At 37.3% G+C, this 27,965-nt stretch overlaps 5 protein-coding genes and 1 pseudogene across 6 annotated transcripts; 3 read left to right on the forward strand and 3 right to left on the reverse strand.

Annotated features, from left to right (window-relative positions):
* Positions 1-2,784: 2,784 nt before the first annotated feature.
* LOC125469988 lies at positions 2,785-7,877 on the forward strand (annotated as a pseudogene).
* A 126-nt stretch (positions 7,878-8,003) lies between these two features.
* Positions 8,004-10,952, reverse strand: LOC103954416 (protein ECERIFERUM 26-like). Its single transcript, XM_009366241.3, has 2 exons — positions 10,435-10,952; positions 8,004-9,028 (listed from the first exon to the last, which is right to left on the reverse strand). Exons 1-2 carry the CDS (start codon positions 10,861-10,863, stop codon positions 8,087-8,089), a joined length of 1,371 nt encoding a protein of 456 aa, XP_009364516.2. The 5' UTR covers positions 10,864-10,952; the 3' UTR covers positions 8,004-8,086.
* A 2,042-nt stretch (positions 10,953-12,994) lies between these two features.
* On the forward strand, positions 12,995-18,109 carry LOC103954417 (peptide-N(4)-(N-acetyl-beta-glucosaminyl)asparagine amidase). The gene is made up of 17 exons (XM_009366242.3): positions 12,995-13,163; positions 13,229-13,282; positions 13,378-13,548; positions 13,649-13,747; positions 13,991-14,077; positions 14,231-14,313; positions 14,467-14,580; positions 15,117-15,171; positions 15,265-15,351; positions 15,607-15,662; positions 15,764-15,823; positions 15,918-16,005; positions 16,121-16,882; positions 16,964-17,024; positions 17,111-17,213; positions 17,489-17,623; positions 17,700-18,109. The coding sequence occupies exons 1-17, from the start codon at positions 13,086-13,088 to the stop codon at positions 17,782-17,784; spliced, it is 2,178 nt and encodes a 725-aa protein (XP_009364517.2). The 5' UTR covers positions 12,995-13,085; the 3' UTR covers positions 17,785-18,109.
* A 1,059-nt stretch (positions 18,110-19,168) lies between these two features.
* On the reverse strand, positions 19,169-21,978 carry LOC125470076 (PITH domain-containing protein At3g04780-like). The gene is made up of 8 exons (XM_048568526.1): positions 21,818-21,978; positions 21,484-21,570; positions 20,926-21,049; positions 19,985-20,033; positions 19,840-19,897; positions 19,674-19,720; positions 19,505-19,582; positions 19,169-19,367 (listed from the first exon to the last, which is right to left on the reverse strand). Exons 1-8 carry the CDS (start codon positions 21,854-21,856, stop codon positions 19,316-19,318), a joined length of 534 nt encoding a protein of 177 aa, XP_048424483.1. The 5' UTR covers positions 21,857-21,978; the 3' UTR covers positions 19,169-19,315.
* A 1,342-nt stretch (positions 21,979-23,320) lies between these two features.
* Positions 23,321-24,532, forward strand: LOC103954419 (probable ribose-5-phosphate isomerase 3, chloroplastic). The gene has a single exon (XM_009366244.3). The coding sequence runs from the start codon at positions 23,396-23,398 to the stop codon at positions 24,236-24,238; it is 843 nt and encodes a 280-aa protein (XP_009364519.2). The 5' UTR covers positions 23,321-23,395; the 3' UTR covers positions 24,239-24,532.
* A 977-nt stretch (positions 24,533-25,509) lies between these two features.
* LOC103954422 lies at positions 25,510-27,420 on the reverse strand. Of its 2 annotated transcripts, XR_007252341.1 has the most exons (7): positions 27,245-27,420; positions 26,932-27,084; positions 26,747-26,827; positions 26,513-26,644; positions 26,163-26,249; positions 25,761-25,910; positions 25,510-25,699 (listed from the first exon to the last, which is right to left on the reverse strand). XR_007252341.1 is itself a non-coding variant. In XM_048568590.1 (6 exons), exons 1-6 carry the CDS (start codon positions 27,348-27,350, stop codon positions 25,834-25,836), a joined length of 636 nt encoding a protein of 211 aa, XP_048424547.1. In that variant the 5' UTR covers positions 27,351-27,420; the 3' UTR covers positions 25,510-25,833. The 2 variants fall into 2 exon arrangements, 1 of the variants encoding a protein (XP_048424547.1); XM_048568590.1 differs by having other exon boundaries at positions 25,510-25,910.
* Between the last annotated feature and the right edge of the window lie 545 nt (positions 27,421-27,965).

The raw sequence follows: 27,965 nt of genomic DNA on the forward strand, positions 1-27,965 counted from the left end.
TAGGAACTCCGAAGTTAAGCGAGAAGGGGGCTAGAGCAATCCCAAGATGGGTGACCCACTGGGAAGTTGTTCGTGAGTTCCCAAAAACAAAACCGTGAGGGAATGGTAAGCCCAAAGCGGACAATATCATGCTACGGTGGTGGAGTGGGCCCGGGAAGTGATTCGCCCAGGGCCAGGATGTGACAATTGGTATCAGAGCCTAACCCTGGTCGTGGTGTGCCGACGAAGACGTCGGGCCCCTAACGGGGGTGAATTGTGACATCCCACATCACCCAGGGGAGTGATCCTTATATGTATATTCTCATCTCTACCTAGCACGAGGCCTTTTGGGAGCTCACTGGCTTCGGGTTCCGTAGGAACTCCGAAGTTAAGCGAGAAGGGGGCTAGAGCAATCCCATGATGGGTGACCCACTGGGAAGTTGCTCGTGAATTCCCAAAAACAAAACCGTGAGGGAATGGTAAGCCCAAAGCGGACAATATCGTGCTACGGTGGTGGAGCGGGGCCGGGAAGTGATTCGCCCCGGGCCGGGATGTGACATGTTGGTTTTGAATTTAAAAATAATAAAAACGAATTTAATTAAAATGAATAAAGAAATTAGCAAAGTAAAGAAAACAAAGGAAAACGTATTGAAAACCAAATTGTAAAAACCTAGGATTCCGCCGTCCCTTAACAATCCTATGTAGATTTATCAAATACTTACGAATTACCCATGCAACTTTGAAGGTTAGGTTTTCCTAATGTATATTCTACTCATGGTATTCAAGCTAAAACGTATATCAAGCATGCAATCCATCTGTAGTATTCAGATCAAATATAAATATGCATGACTCATTACGCTTTGTGAAAACCTTTTGAAAAATCATGCAATCCCTAAGACATGGTATTCATCCTAGGTGAAATTACAACTATTAATCACAAAAAGCAATACTCAATTCCCCGTTGGTATTCCGATCGAATTGCATCCAATTACTTATCTAAACATCCTAATGGTAGCTAAGAATTAAGATATAGAGACAGTTTAAAGCACAGTGATTAATAATTCAAAGTATGCATATATAATATCATAAGCAATTAAATAAAAATTACATATTCATGCTAAGACTCAAGGTATCGCCCTAGCAAACGAAAATTAGTTATGCACAACCATAAAACAAAAAGAATTTATTGAAATAGAAAAATGATAGAAAACACCTAGAAAGTAAACTTCAAAAACTCTTTGGAGTAGTGCATGCGTTTCCTCCTCTCTTAACCCTAATGGCTAAATATCTTATTTATACTAATACAAAATAAAACCCTAAAAGGTCTTAGAATAAAACTAGAGAACATAATAAAATAATAAAACAAAAAATAAAAGGTTTTCTATTTAAACTAAAATTCAGACTTCTCAAAAAATCACACTTTTGACCGACCAAATGAACTCCAATTTGGTCCCAAAATATCTCTTTTGAAAGCTTGAGACGTCCCCTACAAATCCTCATATTGAATATTCCCCAAAATATGCCATATTGACCTCCAAAATACCCAAAATATCAAAAAAGTCAATTTGGGATAGCTGCATGCTGGACCTTCTTTTCTTCGCCACGGTCAAACAACTTATAGTAGAAAAATCTGAAATTTTGACACAGTCATCTTGAAAGACTCACGAACATCCTTCAATTAGAATCACTCCAAAAATCATCCATTTGATCACTTTTTATTCCAAAGGAAGTTGAATGTCCTCCATTGAAAAGATATAACAAAGTATCAAAGTTCTACCAAAATAACCAATAAATATAACTAAGAATAGGGTAAAATATATGGTATGTCACATCCCGGCCTAGGCCCCCACCACATCCCGGGCTTGACTCTACCGTAGCACAACATTATCCGCTTTGGGCCCTGACCACGCCCTCACAGTTTTGTTTCTGGGAACTCACACGAGAACTTCCCAATGGGTCACCCATCCTAGGATTGCTCTCATGCGAACTAGCTTAACTTCAGAGTTCCGATGGAACCCAAAGCCAATGAATTCGCAAAAGGCCTTGTGCTAGGTAGAGATGAGAATATACATATAAGGCTTAGAGGATCCACTCCCCTGGACGATGTGAGATGTTACATGATATAATATGGACTCATCAGATATAGCATAATATATTAAATAAATTAATGTACCTAAATGAAGAACACCCAAATTGTATTGAAATATACTATATAAAATATTAGTTTAACCTACATGTTTATAACAACATATATTATGATAAATGAAATGAAAATTAGGCTTAAATGTAATTAATACAATAAAATTAAGAAGAAAAAGAGAAATAAAACATCAAAACATAATCACTAAATGATGTTATTAAATGAATCAGGGACGAAAATTAGATTTTAATCTTACACAAGGATATAGTCTAAAAATCATTAAGGATTAAAATGAAGTTTTAATGCCCATTTCTTCTAATTCTTTTAAGGGAATTGTTATTAGCACTCCAAAAATCTCATTCTACACTTCTCACAAATGTATTTTTCTTTCTAATTATAAAAAGTTTGGAGTGCCAAATGTGATTTTTGGAGTGCTAATAACAATTCCCTTCTTTTAATTGTTTTTACTTTATTTTTAGTTTCTTCAACCTATTTATTAATTAATCTGGATGAAAGAACAGCTGCAGCTAAATAAAATGAAGTTGTTGAGAATTGATAGACTGATTTAATACATATACCAAATCCTAGTTTGTTTTGGGGATTTATCTAAATTGCAGGAAGCAATCAAAAGAAAATCGTTTGGAGAAAATTAAAGAAGAATAAATATGGCAGAAGCTGAAGGGCAGGGAATAATATGGCCTTGCGGTATACCCATTTAACTGCATTTCTAGCGATTTTTCTTGAGCATCTACACGCATTAAATGATAACAAATATTTGATCTTTGATTTTTCTTTTTTAACAAATTTTGATCATTGAATTTAATTTAACGCTTTAAACTGAGTGATTAAAGACTGTTGGATCAAATTAAAAACTCGAATATGTGTCAGGCATAGAACATGTAGCAGGTACTCAAGAAAAATAGCATTCTTAGAGCTTCTCTTATTTACTTTGATTTTTGTTTTTTAGATTAACGTTGGATAGTGCATAGCACATTGTTATGAAAAATACCGTTATATGGAACTGATCATTACAATGAAATTCTTGTTTGCATTCTAAGATCATCATCTGTGCTAATTTTGCAGGATCTTGTTCGCATTGCATGATGCCTATGAGTTTGTCATGCCTTAACATTTGATGAACATGAGTTACATTGTTCGTTTATACTTTATTTGCTTTGAATTTCCTCAGGGACGACGAAAATTAAGAACCTGGATGCGAACATTGGCGCTATGGCGCTGAAACTCAAAGAAGAGGACCTGCAAGAAATTTCCGATGCTGTGCCTCTCGACGAAGTAGCCGGTGAGAAAATTTTCGAAAATATACAAGTCTCGTGCAATGGAAATTCACCAACACTCCCCGAAGGAATCCGAATTAAAGGCATAAATCATCATACAGATCAGGAAGGATTTAAATTTGAGCCAGCCCTTTGATGATATGCCTAATGTTGGAAAAATATTAGTCTTTTATGATTATTTAATTATGTAGATTTATATAGATAATATCATTTGTTCAGAAGAAAAAAAAAATATTTGAATTTTTCTTGTTAGTTTAGGATTTGAGCACAGCCCATCCGAGTTAGAGTTTCTTAGATTTTGTTCTCTATAAATATAGTTTGTACATTAGTATGATAAAGAGCGAGTCACAATGTAGTTTGTTTGGGTTATGTAGCCGTCTTGGCAGATTTGTAGTATTTCTTTGTTTTCAATAATATTCCTAGTTTTGTAGACCATTTGTTCATCCGTTGTTATGTGCACTCTGATTTTCAACTCGTAAGAGTACGGCATTTGTGTTAGTTAATAGTTTCTCTTTCTAATTAGTTAGAGAGTTGTAGGGTGTTTTTGTTACGACGATATTGGGAGAGGGAAAGTCGAACTCGAGACAACGAGACAACGAATGTAAGCTTGAATGCTCATAACCGACTATTGTAAAATTGATAAATCTTCAATTCTTAAAGTCTATAAAGTCTTACAAATATAATGTATTTCGAAGCTATAGAAAATTTTATACAGTTTATCTCCCACTTAGTATCATTGTAGGGTTAAGGCTTGAAATAGCTTCTGCCTCACATAATTGGGCAAGCTCCTCCTCCGGCAATGTCACCATAACTGTCCTTGCGAGCCCGCCTTCTGGCGCCGGCATCTTTATCATCAAACCTTCCCCTTCCACATTCCCCACATGATACGACATGTAAACCAGTTTCTCGCTTCTCAAACATAACTCCATCCACTAACGGCTGACAATCGTTCATTACGTGCTCCATGAAATGAAAATTGGGTTTAAATAATATATTGTTTCTTAAAAAAAAAAAAATATATATATATATATATAGATATAGATATATTAGTTTAACCTAAATGTCTATAACAACATATATTATGATAAATGAAATGAAAATTAGGTTTAATTAAATATAATTAATACAATAAAATTAGGAAGAAAAAGAGAAATAAAACATCAAAATATAATCAATAGATGAATTTATTAAATGAATGAGGGACGAAAATTGAATTTTAATCTAACACAATGTTATAGTTTAAAAGTCATATTTTTCAAGGATTAAAATGAAGCTTTAATACCCATTTTCTTCTATTCTTTTAATTCTTTTTATTTTATTTTTAGTTTCTTCAACCTATTTATAATTAATCTGGATAAAAGAACAGCCGCAGCGCACTAAATAAAATGAAGCTGCTGAGAATTGATAGGCTGATTTAATACATATACCAAATCCTATTTTGTTTTTGGGATTGATCTAAATTGCAGGAAACAATCAAAAGAAATCATTTGGAGAAAATTAAAGAAGAATAATATGGCTGAAGCTGAAGGGCAGGGAATAATACTATGGCCTTGCGGTATAATCCATTTAGCTAGGTTTCTAGCGATTTTTCCTGAGCATCTGCACGCATTCAATGACAAAAAATATTTGATTGTTGAATTTAATTTAACGGTTTAAACTGAGTGATTAGAGACTCTTGGATCAAATTGAAAACTCGAATATGTGTCATGCATAATGCATATAGTAGGTACTCAAGAAAAATAGCATTCCTAAAGCTTCTCTCATTTACGCTTGACTTTTGTTTTTTAGATTAACGTTTGATATTGCATAGCACATTGTCATGTAAAATACCGTTACATTAGTGTCTCGGTGAGGGAGGTGGTATCTCCGCTTCATCCCATTCATCTCGTCCCATTTTAATTAATTATGTCCCGTCTATATACCAAATGCTACCTAAATTAATAAAATAATATGATGAGTATAGAACCGTGATCAATGATGGTAGAAAGAATAGCAACATAGTTGCACAATGACATAGTCAGTGATGTAAGATAGTAACGTAATATATGGATGCTGGTAGTCAAAAGTTGCCCTAGTTATTCCCACGTGGCGTGTGACATACTTAGTGATGTCAGTCTATATATAAGGACGATCTCATGCTAACGAGGCTCTATGCTTTGCTAGAGTCGGAGGAGGAACGTTTATCGTACGCAATTTTATCCTTACTTTACAAATAAGTTGTTTACACGACTTGAATCCATAACCTTTTGGTTACAAAGGAATAACATTTCCGTTATGTCAAATACTCCCCCATGACATAGTGAGATACTTAGTGATGTCAGTATATAAAACATGCCTCTAGTAAAGGAATCACCTTCTTTGACACAGCTGATATGTATGGAACTGATCACTCCAATGAAATTCTTGTTGGCAAGGTATTATTATCTATCAATTAAGTTAGTTAATTAATTACACGAACTCTGCTAATCAGATTATCGCTATTGCTTAACAAACACTGATGAACATTGTATGAATCTTTAGGCCTTAAAGGAAATGCCGAGAGAAAAAGTTCAGTTAGCCACGAAATTCGGTGTTATAGGCATCGGACGCGGTCGTACTAAGGGGCGATCCGGAGTATGTGAGGTCGTGCTGTGAGGCGAGCTTGAAGCGCCTTGGTGTCGACTACATTGATCTCTACTACCAACACCGGGTGGATCCATCCGTGCCTATCGAGGACACGGTATGTAAATTATGTAACCCGTGTTTACTTGCATTCTTCTCTTCCTTGGTCATAAAACCGCGCAAATTTGCACTAAATATGCAACCCGAAGACTAAAATCCGATTAATTAGATACTTATTTTCTTGTTTTCTTGGAGTTCAGATGGGGGAGCTGAAGAAACTTGTGGAAGAAGGAAAGATAAAATATATTGGATTATCAGAAGCGAGCCCGGACACGATTAGGAGGGCTCATGCAGTTCATCCCATCACAGCCATACAAATGGAGTGGTCGCTTTGGACTCGTGATATCGAGGAAGAGATTGTTCCACTTTGCAGGTATATCATGTTTTCAAAAACTGATCTCTCCTAGTTCCTACTGAAGAAACCAGAGAAAACTAAGAGACTTGTTTTACTGAATATTCCTCTTCTCATTTACTTTCTTTCTTAATTACAAATGTGTTTATTAGTACATATATATAGCTGAAGCTATGCACAAGGTTTTCTCTAACAACCGTAACAAACATAACAAATCTAGGTAATTATTATTACAACCATAACAGAAATAATATCCTACACTATATGAGCTGTCATGACTTGGCATCTTTATCTTTACCTACCATACGGGACGCTTAAGTTTTGTGCAAGTGTTGGCAAATTGTAACACATTTATACGTATGCAGGGGGCGTGGCATTGGAATCGTTCCATATAGTCCTCTTGGACATGGTTTTTTCGCCGGAAAAGCGGTTTTGGAGAAAGTGGATGCTACAGCTCGGGGTGGATATTAATTTCTTCATTACATATGCGCATTGTTCTATTCTCCGCTCTGCTCACTCGGTTTTTCAAAACACAGAGCTAATTAAGCTAATTTTAAACTTAACGAAAGAAATTGATTTGTTTTCGGTGTGTAGCATGCACATCCTCGGCTGACAGGAGAGAACTTGGAGAAAAACAAACAGATATATCATCGAATCGAAAGCCTTGCTAAAAAAACACGAATGCAGTGCTGCTCAACTAGCTCTCTCATGGGTTCTCCACAGAGGAAATGACGTTGTTCCGATCCCCGGTGAGTCGACTCACTGGTTTCATTTGCATTCTAAGATGATCGTCTGCGCTAAATTTGCATGATCTTGTTTGCAGTTGCATGATGCCAATGAGTTTGTCATGTTTTAAAATTTGATGAACATGAGCTACACTGTTCATTCATGCTTTATTTGCTTCAAATTCCTCAGGGACGACGAAAATTAAGAACCTGGACGCGAACATTGGCGCTATGGCGCTGAAACTCGAGGAAGAGGACTTGAAAGAAATTTCCGATGCCGTGCCTCTGGACAAAGTGGCTGGCGAGAAAACTTTCGCGCATGCAATGCCCGTGCAATGGAAATTTGCCAACACTCCGCGAAGGAATCCGAATTAAAGGCATAAATCATCATGCAGATCAGGAAGAATATAAATTTGGGCCAGCCTTTTGATGATATGCATGATGTTGGAAAATATTAGTCTTTTATGTTTATTTAATTACTTGGATTTTTCTTGTTAGTTTCGGATTTGAGCTCAGCCCATTTAAGTTAGAGTTTCTTAAGTATCGTTTTCTATAAATATAGTTTGTACTTTAGTATGATAAACAAGTGAGGCACAATGTAATCTATTTGGGTTATGTAGCCGTCTCAGCAAATTTGTAGTTGTTATTCGTTTCAATAATATTCCTAGTTTTGTGAACTGTTTGTTATATGTACTCTGATTTTCAACTCCTAATAGTTTGGCAGTTGTGTTAGTTAACAGTTTCTCTCTCTAATTAGTTAGAGTGTTGTGGGTTGTTTTTGTTACAACGATATTGGGGGAGGGGAGTCGAACTTGAGACAACGGATGTAAGGCTGAATGCTCTTAACAAACTATTGTAAATTTGAGAAATCTTCAATTCTTAAAGTCCATAAAGTCTTACAATTATAATAAGTATTTCAATGCTATAGAAAATTTTATATAGCTTGTCTCCCACTTAGGAGCATTGTAGGGTTAAGGCTCGAAATAGCTTCTGCCTCACATAATCGGGCAAGCTCCTCCTCCGGCAATGTCACCATAACCGTCCTTGCGAGCCCGCCTTCTGGCGCCGGCATCACCATGATCAAACCTTCCCCTTCCATATTCCCCACATGATACGACACGTGAACTGGTTTCTTCTCCTTCTCAAACATAACTCCATACATCAACGGCTGACAATCGTCCAGCATGTGCTCCATGCTAACACAAGTCAACTCAGGGCCATACAGCTTAAATGGTTCTCCAAACTTATCTCCCTCTCCCTTTTGTGCTTCGAACCAATCCATTCCGGACCAAAAGTCCTCCTCCTTCTGACTCGATACATGGCGGTGCACCACCCCTACGACGTGTGCCAGCCCGTCCTCGCGCTCCAATTGCTCCACTTCCGGTACTGAAAGCAACGAAAAATGCAAGGCATTGCCGTAGTACCCGAAGGACTTCTTCTTTCGAAAGTCTATGCAAACTGAGAAGGAGTGTTTGGTCTTGCTCTCCGAGGGCTTCAAGCGTGCAATTTGCGTCCAAAACATTGCAGCAAGCAGATCAAATGGAGTGGCACCAGGGCATGAGTTTAGTTCTCGCTTGATCGTGGAATTGGAAAACTTGAATGTGGCTGTCCCCATTTTCTTCACAGGCAAGGAAGTAGTCTTTGATGCCACGGACTTGGCTTCATAATAGGCAGCTGATGATTTTTTGTTTATGACCTGATCAACGGGCCGTCCCCCAAGGGCTGATGACTCGTCGACGAAAAGCGGATGTGAAATCGCTTCTCGGCGGTGAGTCTCAGCCCACGACTTGATGAGTAGGGTGGCACAAGTTGGGTCAGCATGCATGTGAGTGCAACTTAGTCCAATTGCTACACCTCCTCCTTCAAATTCATTTATCTGCAAAATCAAACAAGATTCATGTGTTTTAGTAGTTTGCATTTTTTAGTAAAAAGGATATTTATACTAAAAATAAATAAAAAAAATTAAACTCGAAAAGCAATGATGACTTAAAGAGAAATGTCATCATCACCAGACAATCTACCTTTTTCAAATTTTCAAATTTTGTTTAAATGGTTGTTGTGTTGTGATGTAAATTGCGATCGATGTGATTTAGTGCATTGACCATATAAACTTTAAAAGTTGTGGTCCACAAAATTATTATTTGTTGGCGCGCCATTATTTTGAAGTTAGACTCAGTTGGGTGACATAGGTTTGGTCTATGGAGAGGGAGAAATTTTTTATTATGACAGAAATACAAATGATACATTACGTGTTTTAAGAGAACTAGTGAGAAATTTTAAGTTATTAACTTTTTAGCACACTTATTTTACCATTTGTATAATGACATATGGTGTACCATCCTATGTACCAATCACACTGAAAAATCTCTCATATGGAGTGCTATCAATTTTTGTACTAACTTTTGTATTTAAATTTTCTTATTTTTATCAAATTTTAGGATATTTGATAAAGTGAGAATGTCCAAATACAAAAGTTAGTGCAAAGTTGTTATTATTGAGTAGGGTTAGAAATCAGGTTAATTACACTAATGCTCCTCAAGTTTATCATGTTTTCACAAAACATCTTCACATTTGAAACATAACACTAATATTTCCTGAAGTTTTAATTTACTTTCACATAACCCCTTTTGGGGCAAACATCACCTTAAAATATTTTCTTAAAGACCAATTTGCCCTCATTTTTAATTATTCAAAAAAAAAATAGAAATAAAAAAAATAAAAAATAAAAAACCTTTTTGAAAATCAATATAGGGTTTTAGGGCCTCCCCTCTGCATTGACCACAACATAATAGAAATGCTTAAGATGCTTCACCTCCTCCCTGGCCTTCCACACAAGAAGCTACTCCTTTGTCTCGATTTTTCAATCAATCAGCCTCTTCACAAGAAGCTACCAAATTTATTTGAAATAGATTTACTGCCACCATTTCCTCTCGATCATGTCATGTACAAATTTTCTCCACGAAACATGACACTACCAAAATGTCACATAACAATAATTCGTTTCATGTTCTAGTGTTACCTACTCAAGTGCACTACAAATGGCTCATCCAAAACAAAAAACAAAGCAAATGGCCCTCTACCACAATGGTAAAGATGAATGTTGTCTTTACACCACAATGTGGGTTCAAACATCGTCGGTTTCTAATATAATATTTAATGTAATAAATCTATCGTTTGACAAAACCTTGTAACTCACGTATTTATTTTGTAATCAAAGTCCTAAAATCAAAATTTTAATATAAAAAAGTATATGAGTATATTGGGAGAAAATAAATAAATCACCTGGATCCTATACGGCGACCAGATACTGTGATCATCAGGCATATCATCCCACATCGTCAAAAGCCTCTCCTCAGACCCATCCCCAGATGTCAGCCACTCATCAAGCGTGGTCCCCACCCGGGCCATCAAGACCCGAACCCCCGCATCATTGCACTTCACCTCCCAATTCCCGTCCGGGTTCTTGTCCACCCGACCCGTAACCTGCGGGTAGAGAGACAGGGTCTCCGAGAGCGAGACCCGGAGCGGGTCCAAGTCAATAGACCCGAACAGCTGCTCCTTGTAGTAGAAAACAACGTGGAGACTGTGCAGTCCCATTGCATGGTCCAGTGCCGTGAGCGTGTGGGCCTTCCCCGGCACTACCGGCCTGCTCGACACTACCGTCAGCTTTGAGTGCACCACCACCCTGCTCCTCCCATCAGCCGCCGGCATTTTCACAGATAGCAATATAGAGAGAAACAGAGAGGATAATAGTTTTGAACTTCCGTGGATTCTGTGGGGTTTTGTAGCAATATATACGACGTATCGAGTGCATATTTATATATGCGGTTATATCGGCCCTTTGGTTCCCTGCCTATCTTAAAAAGAGCCAACCGTCCACCAATAATGAACTCAACTAATACTTGGTTCCCTCTTAAATGTTCACCACCCACCCCCGCCACAACAATACCTCTTAAGATAGGGTACCAAGAGATGGAGAGACCTAAAGGGGTAAACGTTTTCAACTGACTAATTCATTAAGAGCGTTCGCCTTTACACTCGAGTTTTCGAGTTCAATCATCATTCCCACCGTCGTTTGTGTAAATTTAAAAGTATCTTGTGTATGTATTTTACGAGTCATTCCCACTATTTTGCTGCCTGCATTACGTCAGGTAGCTATTTTGGTTAGCTGACGTTAGTGTAGTCAAGTTGGCTAGAGCAATATGTCCTATCATTTACAAATAAATTTGAATGATCTCATTCTAAACCTAATTAAATAATACAAGCCTTAGAGCATCTCCACTGGAGCAGGCAAATGAGTAGCCAAATCCTTTTGATGAGCCGAATAAGTAAAATCAACCTCCAATGGAGTAGTCAATTGAGTAGGCAACTTTGCCCATTATTCCAAAGTAGAGAACATTGCCTACTTCTACGCATGTCGGCAAAACTGAACTCTGCTTCTTTATTCATAAGAAAATATTCCATCCGAGCGGAAGAAGACAAAAATAAAAAATAGGTCAATATCAAAGGTGAAAAAAAGCAATAAAATAAAATAAAATTTTGCCTACGTAGTCCCTATTCTATTGAAGTGAAACATTTTTTTATAAAGCAACTGAGCAGGGAACTTACAACGTTAGCCATTCTACATACACCATTAGAGATGATTTGGTAAAAACTACAACCGCACGCACGCATCAAAATGCGATTAACCAACAGCTAAAGCGTCACCAACAAAATCGTAGCTTTAAGAAACACATGGTAATGATCTATCAATTTTTTTGCACTAAAAAAATTTGGATAGAATTTCTCCAAATTTCAAGCAATTACTTTCTTGTTTCCTTTCACGATCATGATCAGTCATGGACGTAACCGTGGACCAAAACCAAAACTTAATTGCCGAGTACAACTGCTACCATGCAACCATATATTCAACATCGCATGGGCTGGATTCTCGACCAAAGAAAATGATGCAACTTTCTTTCTTTCTGGTTAAGCTATTCTTTTCAATTTCATTACTTTTGGTCCCATGTTAACGACTCCTACGGTCCAACCCCACAATCCCAAACCCTAATCTGCATATTTATTTCTTTGTTTCAAGTTTCAACGACATGAGGTGTACTAAAACAAACAATGACTAATCGTTTTTAATTTTACAGATATTTGTGGATTTAAGGAGCTGTCAATTTCCCTCATGAACTTTAATTTTAGCCAATTACCACCTGAATTTTTATAATTGGTTAATTTCCTTCATGAACTTTAAATTTAGCCGCTTATCCCCATAAACTTTTGTAATTGACAATTTTCCCCATAAACTTTAATTTTATGATTGCAAAAGAGAATTGCTATTGGCATTCCAAAAATTTTATTTTGCACTCCTCACAAGTATATTTTTTTTTCCTTCTAACTATAGAAAGTTTGGAGTGCCAATAACAATACCCTTGCAAAATTAATTTATCAAAATGTGGAAAACATATTGTTTTCTTCTTCTTCTTCTCTTCCCTTAGTTCACTAAGTACACTTTTTGTTTGAATTTTAGCATTTAGAGGGAAATTAGTCAATTATAAAGGTTCAGTGGGGTAAATGGATAAATTTAAAATTCAAATGAGAAATTGACCAATTATAAAAGATTCGGAGTGAAGAGGGAGGGTCTAATCGCTACAATTAAAATTCAGAAAAAAATTGACATCTCTTTACAACTTCAGAAAGAAAATCCGCCACTACCTCTTTATTTTATATGTTGGCAAAGATATTTTTTCAGATAACTATCCTATGGATCGGCCCAAGGTCGAACAAAGCCCATGAGTAAGGCCATGTGGACCCACTAACCGGTCAAAGGAGAGAAAGATGGAGGGTGACACGTTTCGGACATCAAATAATTTCCACCTCGATTTTTGGCTTTCGCTTTTCCATTTGCACCGATCATCACCGCCACCGTCACCGCCGCAAAAGAGAAGATGGTGGCTCGGAGCTTCCAGGTTCACCACCAGGACTCCACATTCTCCGTTGACTACGACACCGACGACGGCCTTGAAGTATCTCCATCTCTCTCTCTCTCTCTAAAACTCTCTTTCTCTCTCTAACATCCAATTCATTGCAGGTCTTCAAATTTCAACTCTTCTCCCTCACCTCCGTTCCCCCCGACGAGCAAAAGGTTCGACAGTCTCTCTGTATCTGAAAATTGTGAAATTTCGAGCTTAATTTTAGCTCAAGTTTGATTGAAATTGAATTACTTTACTTTCTGTAAAGTTAATTGGATTCGATGGAGATTCCGTTGTTTCGGACGATTCGGACCTCGTTTCGATTTGCGAGAAGCTCCGATTGGTTTCGATCAGCGAAGAACAACAACAGCAAGAAGAATCAACGGCTCAGAACGACGAATTGCTGAAATCGGACGAGGAATTGGCTAGAATGTTGCAGGTTTGTTTACAGTTCCGTTGCTTTTCAAAATTTTCTTGAAATTTTGATCAATTTTAACTCTTAATTTATTCTTGTGTTGGAAAAAAAAAAAAAAAAAAAGGCAGAGGAGGAAGCACTTTTGTTTCAGCAGTACGCTGCCCCTGAAGATGATGGCAAATTCGAGCAAAAACTGCGGCCTTATGTCAGTCAAGTTCTTATGGTAATGTTCTTTCTCATTGCTTAATGCGTTTGGTTCCCGGGAAACCGATCGAAAACAGTGGAAAATAAAGATTTGGAATTTAGAGGTTTATTTTGCTTCGGACACGAGAAAGCAATGAGCTTAGGGTGCTTAGATTTTGAATAATAGTTAACTTGTATTTTTGTACCTCTCCAATTTACGCATTGATTTAAACATACTTGCTAAATGATGTTTCCGTTGGGTTTTGGCCTGTCGTTGGTTTAGTATGAGGACCCGGTGCGCCAGGAGGCTGCTCGGAAAACAGTCCCTATAGAAGAGCTTGAGGAGAAGGCATTGGTCAGTTTGGCCAAGGTGAGAGCACTTGTCTCTTGTCTCAGAAAATATATGTTTTAAGTGCGCATTTTGTTGTTTTTTCTGTAGGACTTAACTGGTGTGTAGAAATATATCAATTTGCACTCTGCTAAGATGTTTTGGTGATAAGAAAATCTGATTAAAATGCTTTAGGAGGGGAACTTAACTCCGTCAAAAAATGAGCAAGATCATGCTTTCCTGCTGCAGCTACTTTTTTGGTTCAAACAGTCTTTCAGGTGTTCTGTTGCTTCGTTGTCTTATACTATTGAGTTGTTTCTAATAAAAGTTTATTTTGTTTCATTTTAACCAAACTTCCGTTTCACTTTCATCATTCATAGCTACAAGCTGAATATTGCATAATTGTGTTCTGTCCGGTTTATTTATTGCAGTTGGGTTAACGCACCTGCCTGTGATAGTTGTGGCAATAACACCGTAAATAGTGGCATGGCTAATGCAATTCCTTCGGAAATCCGATATGGAGCTTCTCGAGTTGAGATCTATAGGTAAGCTATAGAAATTAGAATATACTCATTTGTATCGATGCATAGTTTACATGGTAATTTTCTTTTTTTACTGTTCCACTATTATATGTCTAGCCTTTCATTGGGGTAACTCTCGGACAATACTGGTTCTGGTAAAAGATATAATTTAGTAGTCTTTCTTTTCTTTGTCTGATTTAAGATCAAAGATAGCTGAAATTGAAAAGACTTTTCCACCGTAAACTTGGATGCTTCCACTGTCACAGATGTGGAAGCATTCACATCTATATTGTTCGGTTTAAGCAATTTTTCTTTACCGATAACTTTTTGTGACTAGCGTTTTTAGGTGAGAACCTCATGACACAAAACATTGACACACTTCTATGTTCATCACAACTTTTAACCATAGACATTACTTTTTACTTATTATATTTCCCTTTTCTTGTTTCTTAGCTTCTTATATTTTTGTTGATGCATATTAAGTGAATTTTCACATACATCTCTAGATTCAAAATATTTAATTATAATGACATTTATTGTTTTTTTTTTCTTCTATCCAGATGCAATATTTGTCCTACGGTGACTCGTTTCCCACGCTACAATGATCCACTAAAGGTATTTACTATTTATGAATTTTGCCCTCGTTAAGAAGCCTTTTGGATATTTTATGTCTCCATCGATTTCTTTTTCCTGTTTTCCTCAATGCAGCTTGTGGAAACAAGAAGAGGGCGTTGTGGGGAATGGGCCAATTGCTTTACGCTTTATTGCCGAGCTTTTGGATATGAATCCCGTCTTGTTAGTCATTTTCTATCTGACTTTCTTAATATTCAAATATGGATATGCTTAAAGCAATATGAATATTTTTAATTCATCCTGTACCACATTTGGAGTTGAGCTTCAATACTGGAATCTCATTATACGTTTTCGGCTGAAAATAGATAATTAAGTAGTTTTTTTGTGTCCCTTTTTCCTTAGACTGAGGAGGCTTACTTGGACCCATACTTGCCGTTACTGGTGACAGATTTCTATTAATTATGTTTTCGTTTTCAGATCTTGGATTTCACAGATCATGTTTGGACTGAGTGCTTCTCACAATCTTTGGGAAGGTAACTTTCATTTACAAACTAGTGCTATTTATTTAACTTTGGAGATTTGGAAAGCCAATAATATATGCCTATAATCTTCTTTTGATGCCTTTGCTTTTCAGATGGGTGCATCTTGATCCTTGTGAAGCAGTGTATGATAAACCCCTGTTATATGAAAGCGGGTACTTTTCTTAATTAGTCTGTTCATTCAGTAGATGACTTATTTTACCTTGACTTATCAGCATTAGAATATAACTTCCAAGTATTTTTCGGAAGGTGGAACAAGAAATTGAATTACGTAATTGCCATCGCAAAAGATGGTGTTTGTGATGTAACCAAACGCTATACGAGGAAATGGCATGAGGTAATCACACTAAGTGGTACTGGCTTTAATTAATTTGCCTAGATTTTCATTAGGAGAACTACCATGCGAACTTTATTTTTGCCGTGATGAGGAAGATTTCTTTTTGTTTTTACAGGTTCTTTCTCGACGTAACATCATTACAGAGCCTGCATTGTCAGCTGTGCTTGCTAATATAACAAAAGATTGTCGAAAAGGGTTTACTTCTCAAGTACTTTCTGTACTTGAAGAGCGTGATGAGAAGGAAATGCAAGAACTCGAAAGAGGTTTGCATTCTACAGACAATGACTCAAGCTCATTACCTGGGAGACGAAGTGGGGACAAGGAATGGCGAAAGTCAAGATTAGAATGTGGTTCTGATGAGAGTTGCTCCTTGAGTGGTTCTTCTTGTCCAGTTCGTTCATGCTTTGACGAGCACGTGACCAAAATTCATAATGCATTTCTCCCAATTCTTTCAAAGCTTGTTGAGGAAGAATTTCCAAAATCAAGGGCCGTTGAAGTACTTGAGACTCTAAAAGGCATTCTCATGGATCTTAAGAAATCACCTTTTAAAACAAGGAGGGCCACAATCGATTCAATTTCTAATATCAACCAATCACTTGTTCATCAGTTGTTGCCCTCTTTCACTGAGTTACTTAATGCTCTTTCGATGAATGTTATGGTAGATGGTGATGGGAAAGTCGACATTTCTCTAGTTGGAAGTGCTGTTAAAACCTCTTTGGCACTACCTGTTGCATTGGATGCTTTGGACGACACAATCAATAATCTTAACAGTTGTGATAACTTTGTTGAAAAGTCTCTTTGCTTGCCTCTTCTGAAGCTAAATAGAATTCATTCTGGTTCAGTCCTTGCAAGTGGCGAAGAAATTCCTTTTGGAATTGTGAGTTTTATTGGTTTTGCAGTTCATCTTTGTACTATTTCATTCAAAATGCTTCTCCTCAATCTCCCCAATAAATTTCAGGCCACATCAGCGTTTGATGGGATACGCAAGTCTAAGTGGGAAGAACCAAATGGTGCACGAGGTAATTAAGAAAGGTTCTCTTTTGTTTATTGGTATGGCGTACTATTTAACAAGGTCACTATGTAACTTTGTCTTTATGGCTTTTAGGTTGCTGGATCATGTATAAAGTATCAGAGAACCAGATGCACGAACTTGTGGCATATGAGTTAATGTCAGCCAACGATGTACCAGAAAGGGATCCCATGGATTGGTATGATCTGTATAGTAACTTTATGAGTAACCTCATATTTTTTTGTTTCATCTGCTAGCATTTTAGTGACCAAAATGTGGCACGTAGTGTGCTTATGCATCGAGGACTTCTGCTGCTCTTCATTCAGGCATCTTCTTAACGACAATGAAAAAGTGACCTGAATGTAGAAATTGAGTTTTCCTTCCGCATGTACTTACACCGTTTAGTCCTTGTATACTTGTATTCCCGCAATCCTCTGCAACAATGATAAGCGTTTTTTAAGTTTAATTTTGCAGGGTTGTTGAAGGAAGCAATGATGAGGGATCAAGCTGGCATCTGTTGGATAAACAAACTTCTCAAGTATTTGATAGTCGTTTTCAGCGTAAAACATTTCAGATTGCTTCTCAAGGTTTCCTCGCAAATGCTTTCAGGTAATGACACACTCAATCGTATTTCAAACCTGTGTGTATTCGGGCACTTCTTTTAACTTAAAGTTGTGCACGGCAGGTTTAGATTTTTGGCCGTTAAAGACGTCCAATCAAATTCGCGGTTGCAATTAGGTAGCATTGACCTCTATTCTAGAAGCAGTTGATTCTTACAGATCAGAATCTCTCCATTTGGATACTCGATTCCAGTGCGTTGAAGAAGCTTGACGCTGCCGTTTCATTTGTTTCGGCTGCCTGTAAGTCGCTCTCCTCCCGTCCTAAGGCATAGGGGGACTGCCCATGGGATTTGGGATCTGTCCTAAAACTCCTTACCAAGATGTTTCATATTTCCATTGGGAATCTAGGAGAAACTGTTTTCAAAGGAGACTAAATATGTTGAGAATTTATGGAGGGAATTAACTTGGCTCCTCAATATACGCTATGTGACCTACTTACGGGACTTCATATTTATGATCGGAACTTTTATATGTATGATTGCAATGTTCGTATCATAAAGCATTATTTAAAGACGATATCCAAAAAATCACTAATATATGAAATCGTTTAGTTATTGAATTCTATTAAAACAAATGGAAGATTCAATAAAAGCATTAACAACCATCTATCTATTTGTTACAGTTAATTGGTTAAAGTACGATTTTTTTGAAGAAACAATATTTACATAGAGATTCAAAATATTAACGGTATCGATTATAAAGAAAGTTCTATGAATCAAACACTAAGTGAATTGAGGAAGTACTTCTCCTCAATCTTTGAGAAGCTAGGCATTGTTGTTTATCAAGGTGTTATTTGGGAAAACGGGGACAATGGTGGGAAAGTACAGACCGCAATACAATTTTTGTATGACGTCTATTGTTGTTATTGTAAACATTTGCAAACCAATGGATATGTGTAGCACATGTGATTCAACATGATAATGGGGTTTAAATATCAGCCGTTGGATGTAACTTGTGCGCAAAGGAAACAGTGAATATATTGGCCGTCTATAATTTAATCCCTAACGGACATTTTTAGGTAAGAAAATTTGCTATCACACTCGAGGTCCTGTGTTTGAATTCACATCCATATAAATTAGTTATCCTATTATACGTCAATTCAATTGTTCTTAAGGTAGATTGATTACTTAGTGAAAGACCCAAGATGCTTGCTGCATGTAATTCCAGTACGGCTAGATACTTCTTGTTTAAAGTAACATGTGGCTTTATGAATTGCCCACTTGGCATGCCATTAGGACACATTATAAGGGATTCGACGGAAAGAACAAAGTGATGGCTATCCACTAGTTGACACACTCTCTCTCTTCCTTTGTCGGTTAAGATGGTCTGAACATGTGAACCGAAAACTTACAGATAGTATGAGACTAGGGCTCAAGGCAAGAGGAGTATAGGAAGAATGAGGTAAACTGAAAAATAGACTATTAGAAAAGATATACTTCGTGGGATAAGACTTGGTTGTTGTACTTGGCATGCCATTGATTTTAACAAAAATTCGCACATGTGAAAATTGATGAGAGCAAGCGAGATGAGAGAATTCCGGTGAAAAATCCCAACAGAAAATAGATTATAATCTTAAATTTAATATGCAACATTAACCAAATAGGGTTGCTAGATGATCATTTATGAATTTAGATGATCCAATCTGTTCATTCTTGTTCTTCTACTACTTCTCTCACTTTCTTCAGTGTCCATCCTCAATTTTCTTCAAGCCCTTCATGTCTGTCGTTTCCACCCTGCATAATACGACGAATAAATCATCAGATACACTATACGTAGATACTGTTATCGAAATGGAAATTCCGTCATGCCAGATGCACAAATCAACAGATTGTCGACCGCGTGATGTGATAAAGGAATAATAGAAACTTACGTCGTTCCACAAAGAACAATCTTTTGAACTTTTGTGACTTCCAAGCCGGATTGATTGTCCTCGATAAAAACAGTCAAGCTGAAACAAATATAATACCTTTCTATTGAATCGGATCGACTAAGAGCAAATAAACTAGTATATGAACAGAAAATAGGTTTAAGTAAGATACCTGCGAACATTTTGAAACTTGACATACTTCAAAACAACTGGTTTTCCCTGTAATGTATAAAAATGACATCAAACATAAAGCAGAACTCTTCCAAATATGCGTCGCTGAATTGCCTTCACCAATCAAAAGAATCGTACAGCAGATGTTGTAGTTACAGAGTCCTTACCTTTAGATTATCAGGGGATAAATCAATGGTGTCACTTGCTGGGTAGTCATTGACATTGCTGCAATAATCAATAAGAAATGCATTTATCAGTTAAACTAAATGCATTTATCGACGATTGATGACTGTAATTGTCCCAAAATAATACCTGAATCCCATGTGCTCCTTGTTTGAAAAAAGTTTCACGGTCTTAGGACCTAAATATCATCGTAACGTTAGAACAATATCAAACATCATCTCATAAATTGTTTGAGTAGAAAAAAAATTCAGGATAAAACATATTTATGATAATTACAATTTGGTTAACTAAGAGGCCAAGTAAAGACTAAAAAGAAAAGAAAAATGAAAAAAACATAGACGAAGCAAAAATGGTATAAAAGCAAAGACGCCAGGAAAATCATCCTTCTCAGGGGAAAATTACTGTAAAATGAACTCATTTTTCCCTGTCTTGTAATATAACTTTGAACAATGCCAACATTGAGAAAACATTCATCTGTCCAATGGTTTTCCAGTAAAGAAGAAAACTTCGTGCGATAGCAATTACGATATATCCATTATCAACTTTCGTGTTCGCTCAATAAGTAGTGGCTGCTAAGGCAGATGTTTTTAAAATACAATCACCCTTTTTATGGATTACAATCACCAAATGAGAAAAAACGTGATCCTTCTGGATTTGGTTTGAGATCCGTAGCTTCTTAAATTCCCATGGTTACAAAATAATCAACAGTTTCATTGTCCTTAGTCGGCATGCCAACAACTTTGATCTGTTTGAAAACCTCTATTTGATCTAGAAACCGTAAAAGAGTGAATATGACTAGATCAAATACACAGTTCCTGTGAGCCCTAAATAGAATGTGTAGGGACGGCTTCACTGTTAGATGATTTTATAACGAAAGATAGAAGCAACTACCAAGAAAATCAAAGAAATGTACCATAGATAGTGAAAATAAATAACAACTTAAAGAACGATCGCCTATGCATTTGGATCAAAGCATATCAGTGTATTCAAGCGTAGCACTATGAATTTAGCAAGCACGGCCACATGCAGCTGAACTGTATCTATTAACAAACATAAACATTCGATGTTACCTTCGTCTTCAGGCCCTTTGACGATGACAGAGTGCAGTTTAACGACTTGAAGAAAAGGTATGTAAATCAAAAGCTGCTCATCCGCATCGCTCTCCAGATTCAAACCATCATCTTCTCTATAACCCTAATAGTTAGTCAACAAGAGCAAGTAACTTTAACTCCATTACATCCAATCCAAAACATGTTCAAGAACTGATCGAGCCTTACATCATAAAAACACAAAAATCGAAACCCCACATTACCATCATAAATCTTTCCCAGTATTTAAACAAAACCCCATCAAATTAACATCCAAGAAACAACTACTACAATAACAAAATAACTAATCTGCAAGCAAAATAAAGGGAATTTTAACGAAAAGTTCCTGATACTATTCACTTTAACGAAAAATCACATTTTTACACTTAAAAAGTCAATCCTGATACTATTCACTTTACCCTTTATTTTGTCATTATCATTAAAACTCAAAGTTTTCAAGTATTTTTCATTAGTTTTCCTTGAAATTAAAAGTTTAAAACAGTAAAAGCCCAGAAGCCGAAAGCAAAATTATAAAAATACCTGCTTGAGAGCGTTAGCAACAGAGTGAGAAGTGCTTTGGTTGAGGCATTCAACACCAGACCAATCTATGAAGTCCAATAAATCAACCTGCCACAAAAACAAAATTGAATGTCAGAAAGTCAGCAGCTTTAAACGCAGTGTCGTTCTGCAGGCCGGAATTTGAAATTCTCTGCGCCGGGAGAGGAATTGGGTGACCCAAAAACTGGGTTTTGATCTTGGGAGAAACCCAGATGCCAGATTCAAAAATTTTCCCACCAATTTCCGCGTGTTGTTTTGGTTTTAGTGACGAAAACAGAAGAGGAAAAGGGAAATCGGGAAGTGGGTCTTTGCTTACTTGGCTTTTTTGGATTGCACTGGCTGATTCCGCAGACATGGCTGACAAGATTAAGAATTTGAGTTGGATTTTGGAGGACGGAAACGAGAGAGAGGGAGTTTGGAGGACGAAAGCTATATATTGGTCTGGTTGAAGAATCCGAAGCCGAAGAGAGGAAGGAATAATGGTGGGTAGTAGCGTGGAAACGGCACCGTATAAGAGGTTACTTTTCCATTTTTCTATAAATTAAAGGGAACTTAAATGAAAATCTATTGGTACTGTTTATTTTAACGAAAAAATTACATTTTTATACTAAAAAATCAATCATGATACTATTCATTTTACCTTTTATTTTGTCCTTATCGTTAAAATTCAAAGTTTTTAAGTCATTTTCATTAGCTTTCTTTAAAATAAATTATTTAGTTATTTTTTAGTAGGTAGATTTGATCTAAATCACTTATTGGACTCGTAATTACATGTGAATTTTTTTTAATATATACGATATTTTCTACACTAAGGAGGATTGGCCTAATCCAGTATGAACCAACCGTATTAATTTTGTTTGAATTTGCAATTGTTGATACTCGAACCTAATACTTCTCACTTACAGAAGAATCTTCTCGTTTATATGTGTAGAGTAATATCACCCAATTATATTATTAAGTGGCAGGTAAATATGCCTTGCAGTGGAGAAGACACAAACGACCACACCAAACGATTGTTCAATCGTCAATATAAAATACTCTACTATATATATTTTGATCTCTTTCAACCCGCTTCTTCCAATCTCACCTTCTTAGTTTGGTGCCTATCCTACTTTCTTGCGTTTGGAGTTTGTATAAGGATGTTTGGACTAAAGAATTTCTCGAATCAGATATTTTCTTCTTTTCCAAAACGGTTTATGTTGAGATGAAACATGTTTTTAGCAATGCAAATCTTGTAGTTGACTTTGGTTTTCCCATATGCTTTTGGTAAAAAGGGTTCTATTTGATTTGTTACACAAATTTGATGTAGAATAAATAAATTTCCTTGTGACTATTTTTTCTTGATATCTAGTTGGTGAGTACAAATTGAAACTCTAATGAAAGTTTAGAGATTAATTTTTGTCAAATAATCCAAAACTAGTGAGTAGTCTGAAAAATAATCAACGAATATTAACGGTAAAAAATTGAACGAAGAAGATTGCTTAAAAATAGAACTAGGTTGAATTATCGAAGACACACTCTTAATTCTCACCAAAAACCTCTTATCTCAACCAAACTAAAATGTCACATTTTGTATAAGAAAAAATAATAAAAAAGACTTGAAAACTTTGAGTTTTAACGATAAGGGCAAAATAAAAGGTAAAGTGAATAGTACTATGTTTGACTTTTTAGTGTAAAAATATGATTTTCGTTAAAATAAACAGTATCCTCAACTTTTCGTTAAAACTCCCGTGTATCCAAAACATAAATCTTCGAAAATACGAAAAAAAACAGAGCTCACAAGAAAGCAGAGGAAACAAACAAAAAAACAGAGGAAGCAAAACCAACCTCTTATTTCCTCTCCAATTAATTCTACTTCTTCTATCTTCCTCCTCCTCCACTCTCCCCCTCTCCAATGGCTTCCTCCTCCCTATCCCTCCTCACCCCCCACAATGCCTCCACCGCCACCCACCTTATCCTGGGCACCCCTAAATCCCCTAACATGCGCTCTTCCTACCGACCCATGTCCGTCAAAGCGCGCACAGTCCCCGCGCTCACTCAAGATGACCTCAAGAAGCTCGCCGCCGACAAGGCCGTCGAGTATGTCAAATCCGGAATGGTCCTCGGCCTCGGCACCGGCTCCACCGCCGCCTTCGTGGTCTCCAAGCTCGGCGAGCTCCTCAAATCCGGCGAATTGAAGGACATTATTGGAGTCCCGACTTCCAAGCGCACGGAGGACCAAGCTCGCCAGTTGGGTATTCCCCTTTCGGTGCTCGACGATCACCCGAAGATCGATTTGGCGATCGACGGCGCCGATGAGGTCGACCCAAATCTCGATTTGGTCAAAGGGCGCGGCGGAGCTCTGCTGAGGGAGAAGATGGTGGAGGCGGCGTCGGAGAAGTTTGTGGTGGTGGCGGACGAGACGAAGCTGGTGACGGGGCTTGGCGGAAGCGGGCTGGCAATGCCGGTGGAGGTGGTGCAGTTCTGCTGGAAATACAACTTGGTGAGGCTTCAGGAGCTGTTTAAGGAAGAAGGGGTGGAGGCGAAATTGAGGGTCGACGGCGACGGGAAGCCGTATGTGACTGATAACTTCAACTACATTGTGGATTTGTACTTCCAGACTCCGATCAAAGACGGACCGGCGGCAGGGAAGGAGATTTTGAAATTCGAAGGTGTTGTGGAACATGGGTTGTTCTTGGACATGGCGACGGCGGTGATCATTGCCGGCACGGATGGAGTGGATGTGAAGACCAAGTGATTGGATTTTTGGATATTTCCGGTGGCGGTGAGTGTTGAACCTCCATTTGTACTGTGTTTTTTCATATTTTTTGGTGGGGTTTTGTATTTGCTGCTTGTTCTTCAGTATTTCACTGTGAAATTTAGTTCCTTTGGTGTAACTTTTAATTCGCGATATGGGGAATTAGTTGAAAATCCTGCATTCCATGCTCTTCTTGTTGGTTGAGCATCGATCAGTAGTATACTAACAATACTAAGGAATGATGAAAGTGTAAATTGTGAAATAATATGAAATGTTACCTTCGTGCTTCTCCGATTTTCGGTCACTAGATTCTTAGCTCACTATATCGCCTTATTGAGTTGTTGGCAGTCTTGTTTCTGGATATTTTTAGGAGAGTGAACTGACAACTGACAACTATAACCATACTTTTCCTGAGGCTTTCGAGCGTCAAGTGATTCCTGCATTTCAACTCGTCATCCAGAATAGCTAAGATTTCGATAACGTTTTCTCTTGACTTTGAACTGATATTTTTAAGTGATCACTACCTTCTGAGATTAGAAGATCAAGCTCGGTAGCTTTTGTGATCACTGTGACTTGCAAATGAACTGAGTATCGATCAGTGAACAACTTATTCTAGTTAATGGCTCTCTTGCATGCTGTATGATGCATGTGGCTGTCTCTTTGCAATGGCATGTTAAAGTTAGCAACTTTATGGAGTAAACCGCTCAACAGTGTACCGGTGTTCAATGCTTGGATTACTATGTGATATCGGTTAATCTCTTGGTTCATCAGTTTGTAAACTTCTCCATTTTATGGTGAGTAAGCTTATGTGAATAGTCCTTAATGTCTGCAAAAACGGCTGTGTTACAAATGAACCGATTCCTATTCAAGCCTAAATCATACAGAACATGTAATATGGTTTCGGTTGCAACCTGAGTAGCGTATTTATAACTTGATCATGTTTTCGGTTTGTCTTCTTTGTCTGTTGATGGCATGTGTTCTTCTAATTGTCTGGTGAGAGGAGGTTTGAATCAACGTGTTAAAGTTTTTCCGTTGTATTGGAAGTGTTCTAATGAAAATTTGATCTGCGTATGACTTAGTTGTCTTCGTTTCTTATGCTGATTGCATCAGTTCTATAAATTGTTTCACGAGGGTGGGTTTTATCGACTTGTAAAATCTTTTCTGTTGTATCGGAAGTATTTTCTGATGAGAAGTTGATTTGCTTATGACGTCGAGAAATCTATATCTACCCAGTGTATGTTAGTGTGTGTGCAGCTTAGAAAGCCATAAGATACTTGTAGAAATCTGCTCTGTCAATGATAGATGATCCGTAAGAGGTATGTACACATAAAAATCTGTATACAAGTGCAATGTATGACAGTCGTGGGGCTATGACTGCGTCGATTTATTTACACAAACTGACTTTATACAAATTGATGAACTGGTGAAACATGGAAGCGATGTTACAACAACAAAACGAACCTGAAGTTTATGAAACCAAAGGATGATCAAACGAACAAATGTAATTCACAACAAAACGAACCTGAAGTTTATGAAACCAAAGGATGATCAAACGAACAAATGTAATTCACAATCGTGTAACCGGACTTTCGATTCTACTTCCTCAGAATCATACCCACGGACACCGTCAGTATGGCCATCAACTGGAACTTTCCGGGCAAGAACGATGTGGCTGGAAATCGAGAGGAGAAGAGGAAGAAAAAAATGTCAATACTTTGTGTGGATTTTAGGCAATATTTTCACAACTATGTGATGCCTTTTTAAAGTCAATTTCGTAGAGATGTAAACTTTCGAAACCTCAAGCCCCTCGACATAGTCTTAATCCTTATTTCCAAGCAATTTAATTAGAAAACTAATCTAAAAACGACATGGTTATCGAACGAGGTTTTACTTAGTTGGCCTTTAGATTGATAGACAATCTCACCTTGACTGTTGTCATTCCCAGAGCCAGTGGGGGAATTTGAGTTTGCAACCTTAATTCCTAGACTCGCGCAGTCGGGTTGAAGCGTGCCTGAAAGATTACAAAAAAATTAAAGGAAAACTAACGAAATGTCCAAAAAAACTTTAGTTTCAATGAAAAATGACAAATAAAGATGTAGTGAATAGTACCCAGGGAAAGGTAAAAATGTGGTTTTTTGTTAAAAGTGAACAGTACCGAGAGTATTTCGTTAAAACTTCCAAAAATTAAAGCTCCCGTTACTTTCTCCAGCTTCTTGAAAGTATGTTAATTATGTTGTAAGCCAGAATTAAAACAAGTTTAGTTAGTGTTCTTACATTCATTGTAGCAGGGGAATGCTGTGACGTTGAGAAGATTAGAGGAGCCGGATTTGCATTCACAGATGGGTGCGTAATTGTACGTGCTGTTCCTTACGCAGTTACCTTCTCCGCAGTAAGACCAGTAACAAGCTGTTTAACCACCGAAAATTCGAGTTATTAGTAAAAGGAACCAAAGTGATTAACTATGTTAATTTATGGATGAGATAATTGAGCTGGTTTAGTGGTAATTACGATCAAAGGCAGATAAATTGTGAGGGACTTCTTTCTTAGGAACTGAAGGTGGAGCTGGCTGGCAGTTGTAGTCCAGCGTACCTGCGAAAACACGAAAATTAGAACCGATCCTAAGCCATGACATCTTGCAAAAAGGAATCTTGCTCCTCAAGTTTTTGTTCGAGAGGGAGAGAGTTAGAGCCTACAGTTGGGGATGACACAGGGGAGAAACTTCAGATCGTCGTCCCCATCAAACGTACGCTTCCAGTTCGCTTCGCACTCGCAGGTGAAACCTAATGGTTCGTTCATGTCGAATTTGCATGCTCCCCTTCCACACTCAACTTGTTTACATATTTCAGCTGCAACAAGAAGAACATGTGTAAGAAGAAAGAAACCAGTTGAGATAAAAGAACAATAATATGTCACTCGTAAACATCTTCTCTTTGTTTGTCGGGCCTATAGTGAGTTACAGACAGAGTTCGAAAGGATGTGTGTTCGGAGAGAAAATGAAGTGCTCACCGGCAATAGTAGGAGCTAAGTTATCCGGCCAGTCCAAGGTGAAAGCAGCCATGGGCACCGCTACCAGAAGCACATATAAAACGGCCATGGAGTTAGAGAAAGCCATTTGTATCTGGTTTTGAGAGAGAGGGAGGGAGGTATTCTGTGAAGGTTGTTTCTAATGAAGTTAAGCTCTCTCTCTTTATATATATATATATATATATATATATGAAGCCTTTAAACGAAGGGATTTTCATTTTTCTATAAAAATTGGGATTAGTTGTAGGGTCCACACGACATCGAATTTTAACGATCCGAATCGTTTATTTTTCAAGTTTCACCTCATAGATCATCCTTGCAAAATATTAGCCAAATCAGAAATATTTAAAACATTTAATTGGATTCAAAGAAATTAACGAATACTTTGTTATATAAGAAATAATGAAAATTTATTTTAATAATTAAATAATCAAATGGTTTCGGATTGAATTGAATTTTTGCAAAGATGATCTATGAATCGAGATTTACAAAATAGATGGTTCGAATCATTGAAGTTCGATGTGAAGTGGATGTGGGGCCCATTTCACATCGAATTATACAGACCCTTTTATGCAAAGGGATACCCATTTTTTTTCAAAAAATGTGGATTGAGTGTGGGGCCCACTTCACATCAAACTTAATATTTTCGATCTGACTAATATTTTGTAAAAATGATGTATGAGGTGCAACTTGAGAAGTAAAC

Source organism: the organism of the source record quoted next, unplaced genomic scaffold (genome assembly GCF_019419815.1).
Source record: "Pyrus x bretschneideri cultivar Hongxiangsu unplaced genomic scaffold, Pyrus_bretschneideri_v1 Contig48, whole genome shotgun sequence".
NCBI lineage: Eukaryota > Viridiplantae > Streptophyta > Magnoliopsida > Rosales > Rosaceae > Pyrus > Pyrus x bretschneideri.